We start from the raw sequence: 6,882 nt of genomic DNA, 5'->3' as shown, positions 1-6,882 counted from the left end.
CAAAAAACGAATTTGTTTTCCCATTAAGGATCTAGAGGAATGGCCCCTAAAATATTCAATCATTAGTATCTCAAAAATGATCAACAATTTTAAATGAGTGTAAGAACAAAAAAATGTTTGTATTCTTAAACCTTTTCAAATGAATCAAGAAAAAAGGGGCTGGCCCCTTAAAAATAGGGACCAAGGCACGCTTAAAATCTATTACAAATAACTTAAAAACGATAAAGATTTTGTAATGCATTATAGAAGCAAAGTTGTTAATAGTAACAATATCTATCAGAAAAGATCAATTGCACGCCCATTTATTACCAAATTAGGGACTACTAGGGGCCAAAGTACTTAAACTTTGACGCAATAAATCTAGAAAATGAGACATATTTTGTTAAGCATTGCAGAAGTGAAAATGTCTGTATTTATGATTCTAATCGATTCCCTCAATCAAAGCACCAATGTCTGTCCCAATGAATGATCTACAGGGCTGGCCCCTAAAACATTCAATCATTTGTATCTAAAAAATGAACAACAATTTTAAATGGTTGTAAGGAAAAAAATGTTAGTAATCGTGGGACCTTTAGAATGAACTCCAGAAAAAGGAGCTGCCCCCTTAAATTAGGGGCCAAGAGTCTCTTACACATACCTGGAAAACGATCAAGATTTTGTAAAGCATTATAGAAGCAAAGTTGTTGATCGTAACAATATCAGTAAAACTCATTGCAACACCCATTGATGACGTAATTCGGGATTTTTAGGGGACTAAAACCTTAAATCTTTAATGTGCTGTATGTGAAAAAGCAAAACACTTTGTGAAGCATTTGAAAGGATAATAACAATCGTTTACATTATCTGAATGGGAGGGGTTGAGTGGAAATTCTGAAATTTCATTGATATTTTAATGGTATCGTTTAAAAAATTGAACGGAAGACCTCCTCGTTACTCGTAACGAGATCGTATCTAGTTATTATTCTTTTTTTCTTACCGATTTTGTGCACGCGATTTCTCAGAAACGGCTAGACCGATTTACGTCAAACTTTCAAATCTGATAGGTGTTAATCTGAACCTTCTTGGAAATTTTTTGAAAGATGACGTCACGTCCGGTTTTGAGATATTTACAATTTATCGATTTTCAGATGGTCGGCTTGTCCGGGAATAAACTCCTAAACTATTTGAGATATTGAGTTCAAACTTTCAGGGATTGTAGACTAAAGGTTGTAGATCTGAAATATGGTACATATATTTGTTTTGTGACCAAAAGCGCCGAAGCTCGCCCAAGCTCGAAAATTACAGTTGAAAAAGCGTCGTGATTTTTCGTGGTTTTTCTTTCAATATCTCTTTTCACGAATGTATTTTGTTAAAACTTGTAGAACAAAAAAACTTTATAAAGTCAATGAAAATAGGTGGTTTTTTAATATCAAGTAAATATTGACAAGTTTGGTATCAGTACAAAGGTCATTTTAAATGCAGCTCACTGGTGAAAACTTTTTTAAAATTGCTTGAGTGGTTAAAAAGTTATGCCATATTAAAGACGCCTACCGTCAAACTTGCATGATCCCAAAAATGGATGATAGGATATTCACTAAGGAAACTCATATAACTTGTGTATAAATCATATATGAGTCAATTCAAGAACAAAACAAATCTATTAAACATAATTTTATTGTTTCAAAACAGTAATTTTTAAGTTTCCATTCTTCAAGTCCTCCAGCAATTGGTATGTATAGACAGCAATATCGCCATCATACACAATGTTGTACCATGCAGGGTAGCCTGGAACCTGTGGAGAAACAAATATAGTTTAGAAAATTAAGTTAAATCAAATTAATAAGTATAAAATTAAGTTTATAAATTTTTGATATAGTTATGATGAGATATTTACATATGTTGCCTTTATATGTATCATGGAATAGGAAACTGATGGTATAAGAATGCCACACTCAGGAAACATAAATGCACAAAATGTTATTACTCTTCTATTTCTATGCTGTTAATAAAGATATCATGCATGTATATGGACACATTTTATGGCTTCAAGTAGCAACAACAATACCCCCTATAATTAATCTCCAATACTGACTCACTTGGGAAACAACTTTACCCGTCCACCACTTTTCACAAGCATCCGAATCAACAAACTTGTGTTGGACATGTTTTCCAACCAGAATGGGATTGTGCTCTTGATCTGATTCTGTAACTTGTATGGTATAAGCATGACTAACCAATTTTTTTAAATTTGCTGCTAATTGTTCTATGCTACATTGTTTAATTTTTCCATTCTCCTTGAATGAAAAATTAAAAACATTTTCAAACCCTTCTTTTGGTGGTTTTTGCAACAAAACATAACGTCTAAAGTTAAGTTGGGCCTTTAATGCTTCTTTCTTTTCAGTCACTGATTGTATACTAGCAAGTGCTCTATCTACATCCTCTCTAGTCTGCCATAATCCAAAAAAGATTATTTTATCTGTCATTTTTTCCAGTCTCTCTATTCTCTTTGCCTCCTTCTCTTCTTCTTTCTTCATTTTCTCATTAAGTGCTTCTCTTTGTTTTCTCCTAATTTCTTCTCTTTTCTCTTTAAATGCTTCTCTGATATTTGGAACAACTTTCATTGCATCTTCCACCAGGTATTTCTTTTCCTCTTCTGATTTGGCATCTAACCATTGTTTTGTCTTATTAGATGTAAACATGATGTAAGCCTCTGACGCAAGAATAGACATATTGGGATTTTTTCTCATCAGTTGGTCTAAGTATCCAAAGACAGATTCTGCAAATTTGTTATGCTTACTTGTCCCTCTTGACTTTTCTTTCATATCTTCTGTTACATTTTCCCAACATCCACCAGGAAGATGGTCTTTAAACAACCTCTTCGCCACCTCCCCAATTACAGGCAGAAGAATGCTTAAATACACCACCACTTTGTCATCATGATCCCAAGGCTGAATTAAACTATCATAAATAGCATCTCTCTTAACAATAGTTCTGTTCCCAAAAACAAGTGGATCACCTGTCATCACAGCCTCTATGCTTTGAGAAGGATCTAAGACAAAGTTCACTGATTGTAAGTAATTTTCATTCATTTCTAAGATATGAATTGATTTGTTCTCCAGAAGGCTCCAAAGAGGACCAGTTATGTGTCTGCTGATTAGCCCTAATGCTTTAGCTCCTGCAACATATTCAGGAACAGAAATGTCATGTGCAACTGCTCTCAAGAGTTTGTTGTCTTTATTTCCCTCAAGAAACTCTTGAATTTTCTCATGAAGAAAAAATACTGCTGAAGATGATTCAAATAAAACATTAAATCTGTTTCCATGGAATGGTTGCAGGGGGTTTGTCTGTAAGGAATTCTGTCTTAAAAATTCATCTATGAAATTTGAGAAATCTCTAAATCTGCCAGATTTTTCATCACCACCCCTGGAAAGAGCTTTACATGCTGTTCTAATAAGACGTGTTGTACCTGCTTCTTTGAGTTGTAAAAATGACTTGTCAAATATTGGAGGGCTGTCTTCAAAGAAACCTTTTTCTGCTTCTGCTAAAGAGATGTTTCAAGCTTCTGCAAAGTGAACTAGGCTATGTAAACCACAAAAAAAATTCAGCAATGAGCTAGCTGAGCGTTGATCCTCATCGGAAAGCTCATTCCAATTTGTCATCAACTCTGGTAGCACATCTGCCCTAAATTTCTCTAGCAATTCATTAAATTTTAGCTCTGTGCTTGCTCTGTCGCTCATTGTTGCTGTAATCTTTAGCAAAATCTTCTTTGATGCAAGATCAGTCTTTTCAGATCTATCATCTATATCTTGGAGTATATCCTGAAACACTGCGAGTGTATCTCTTCCAGATTTTGTCAATAGTTGGCGCAAACCTAACACATACATTCGGCCCTCACTGTCAGATAAATGATATCCACCAAACTTTGTTCCATATTTAGTGGTCTCATCTGTGTATATGGTCAAGTTTTCTGTGTTAGGAAGACTTTCGCTTAACTGTTTTTGTGCAAGCACAAGTCGTTCAATGTTCATATTTTGAACAGTGGAAGCTGATGGTAGTTTGTTGGCTTTAATGTTTACAAGTGATAGTACGGACTCAATTACTTGAGAACAAACCTGTGAGCTCACATGTAACTGAGGTAAAGAATAAATACAATTTCTCAACTCCACACTGTATTTTTTTTCTTGTTCGTCAAAGAATGACACAGTGTCCTTCACTCTACCTGTGATCTCTGCTAACCAATCTCTTTCTTCGCAAACATAATTCATTTCAGTCCTAGAAGTTTCAAGGTCTTGAGATAATGTACATATCTCGGTGTCCTTTCTTGAAAGTCTTTCTCTTAGGTCTTGATTGCTTTCTTCTAGTAACCGTTTTTCATCCGTAAGTTTTGTTATTTTTTCCATTTGTCTTTTGTTTCGTAGTCGAATGGAACGAAGAATTGTATTTTTTTGTTGTATTCTCTTGTTCAGAACTTTATTGAGTTTCTTTAGATTTTTTATTTCTTTCCTAAACTGGAGAACTTTGGATAAAGGGGTTCTGCTTAGTCCTAACTTTTCCTTTTCTGTTTGCAGGGTGTCAATGTCTTCTTTTAGTTTAGCATTTTCTGATGTTAGGCTTTCTATCACTTCTCTACAACTTTCATGTTCCAGTGGTGACAACTGTTTTGGTTTTTGTAAATGATAAGTTTGTGTTGGAAATATTACCTTGGTGTCCAAAAATTCTGTTAATTTATTTTCTCCTAGGGCCCTGTGTTTACTTTTTTTAAGAAGTTTATATTTGTCTTGTACGTTTTTTACCAAATGTTCATAAGCTCTAAAAGTTGCTTTAGAATCGCATGCATGTTGATTGTAGAGCCATTCTGCACATTGTTTAATATCTGTTTCTGATATTTTTATTATCAGATCATTATTGGTTATCTCCATTTCTGTTTAGACTCAGTAAAGTCTGACTAAATGATTCCATTAAATTTTCTCCACTGCTATATTGTTCGGACAGTAAATTTTCAGTGAAAAGTAAGGGGATGGAAAGTACTGTAGCATCTGTTTGGACTGCAGTGCAAATTAACAATTCACCAGATTCAATTGTCTGTGCATGCGTTTCAACAAAAATTGGGTCTACATCATCCTTTTGAGTATGCTCAATTATTAAAGAATGTCCCCCACAAAGAATTTCATGACCAGTTATGTATTGACTGAAAAGTCTTTTCCCCTGGTTGTTAATGCAATTCAGTTCTGTTTGTGTCGTTTCATCGACCTGACATGAATTGATGAATGACATATGAAAGATGAAGAATAAGCATAAGCATAAAGCATTTGTTATTGTATTAAAGAGTAATGAATGAGAGAGTCTCTACTTACTGTTGAATTTACATTTCCTTTATTCAAGTCCAAAATATACAATAAACATTTATTAGAAAGTAATATATATATATATATATATATATATATATATATATTTATATATATATATATATATATATATATATATATATATATATATATATATATATATATATATATATTTATATTCCAATATTAAATACATGTATATATATATATATATATATATTTATTTATAATTTTTTTTTGTAAGCAAGTTCACTTTTCAGTAGAAAGTCATCTCATGTCTATATTAGAGCTCTAATATTTTTCATATACATAAGTTTATAGATGTATATATATATAGAAGCTAGCGTGCATATAAATTGATATTATTCACTGCATGTTTATGTATTAAGCACACTATATTAGCACAAAATAAATAATAAGCAGGCTTCTAAGTATACCAGTACTACAGATAAATACATACTTTATCTAAACGTCTTCTCTTTACGGTACAGTCGCCACACATAGGACTAAGCTAAAAAAAAAAAATCATAATTCATTAATTGATATGTAAAATTTTGCATTAACGATTGTTTCAAATATTTCATAGTATGAACATTTTTTTCTATTTCTTTAAAATTAGAATAAAAACAAAACAAACAAGACAACAATACCGTCATTGGCTCTAATTCATAATTTGATTCAGATGGTGGCTGCGTTGCATCACTATCTGTGTCACTAAATAGTGACTGTGACCCAAATGCATGGTGAAGTGGGCTCAGAGTCAGAGTGAGCCAAGACATCAAACCAGTCCAGTGGCACTGCTGATGATACTGCCCCACAATCAGGTTCACTGCCACTGGCACTGGTGGTGGTGTCAGTTTCGCTTTCAGTTTTATTTGGTTCTATACTCCTAAAATTATCGAGCAAATATATTAAATTGTATGAATTTAAGGAATATACAGGCATATACATACATCAACTCTTAATAATCAAGCGCTCATTCCTCGCTTCATAACTTTTTAGCTATTGTTTCAACCAGCTGGAATTTCCTCTGCTATACTGGAGAGTGAATGCGGGAAATAACTCTTCCCAAAAAAATGACTTTTGTCACATGCGCTCTCCTGCGCAAGCATGGTTCGACATCAAACGAAAAGAATTTGATGCTAAAATGATTACACTATCGAAATATAGTATGCTATTTTATTCGAATTATTAAATGATATAAAATTTTAGCATCTAAAAACAAATAAAATCGATGCTTACATTGGAAAGTATTGAGTTTCCTCGTGTTCCGGAAGAAGATTCTACCCTTCAATTTGATTAAATTGTACGTGAAATGTTTCTTCTCTTTAGGACAAAAAACCGAAAAATCCGTGTCCCTCTTGTCACTTCATTTGTAATGGCGATCTCCATATTTTTCTATTTCCGGTGCGAGTTGATGAACTGTGATCTTGTATTATCGACTCATATTACGAGTAAATATACATTTTGAGGTTTAAATATACAAAATTAAAGTTTTATTATATGAATTTTAATCGATTTATCTTCTGTCAGAATCATCTATTACAATAGAATTATC

At 33.0% G+C, this 6,882-nt stretch overlaps 2 protein-coding genes and 1 long non-coding RNA gene across 3 annotated transcripts; all 3 read right to left on the bottom strand.

The window, feature by feature from the left end:
* Positions 1-1,637: 1,637 nt before the first annotated feature.
* On the bottom strand, positions 1,638-6,717 carry LOC105325132 (uncharacterized). The gene is made up of 4 exons (XR_899664.4): positions 6,567-6,717; positions 5,975-6,213; positions 5,785-5,835; positions 1,638-1,771 (listed from the first exon to the last, which is right to left on the bottom strand). It is a non-coding gene; the product is annotated as an uncharacterized lncRNA (long non-coding RNA).
* On the bottom strand, positions 1,810-3,068 carry LOC136272963 (uncharacterized). The gene has a single exon (XM_066076339.1). The coding sequence runs from the start codon at positions 3,066-3,068 to the stop codon at positions 2,025-2,027; it is 1,044 nt and encodes a 347-aa protein (XP_065932411.1). The 3' UTR covers positions 1,810-2,024.
* LOC136272962 (CAP-Gly domain-containing linker protein 1-like) lies at positions 3,525-5,360 on the bottom strand. The gene has a single exon (XM_066076338.1). The coding sequence runs from the start codon at positions 4,896-4,898 to the stop codon at positions 3,534-3,536; it is 1,365 nt and encodes a 454-aa protein (XP_065932410.1). The 5' UTR covers positions 4,899-5,360; the 3' UTR covers positions 3,525-3,533.
* Positions 6,718-6,882: the final 165 nt, after the last annotated feature.

This window comes from Magallana gigas, chromosome 2 (assembly GCF_963853765.1).
Source record: "Magallana gigas chromosome 2, xbMagGiga1.1, whole genome shotgun sequence".
Classification (NCBI taxonomy): domain Eukaryota; kingdom Metazoa; phylum Mollusca; class Bivalvia; order Ostreida; family Ostreidae; genus Magallana; species Magallana gigas.
Note: the sequence above shows the minus strand (reverse complement) of the source record. Positions and strands in the feature narration are given on the sequence as shown.

Bases quoted from the DNA above. Each gene is read 5' to 3' on its own strand.
- LOC136272963 (XM_066076339.1), bottom strand. From the start codon at position 3,068: ATGAATGAAAATTACTTACAATCAGTGAACTTTGTCTTAGATCCTTCT.
- LOC136272962 (XM_066076338.1), bottom strand. From the start codon at position 4,898: ATGGAGATAACCAATAATGATCTGATAATAAAAATATCAGAAACAGAT.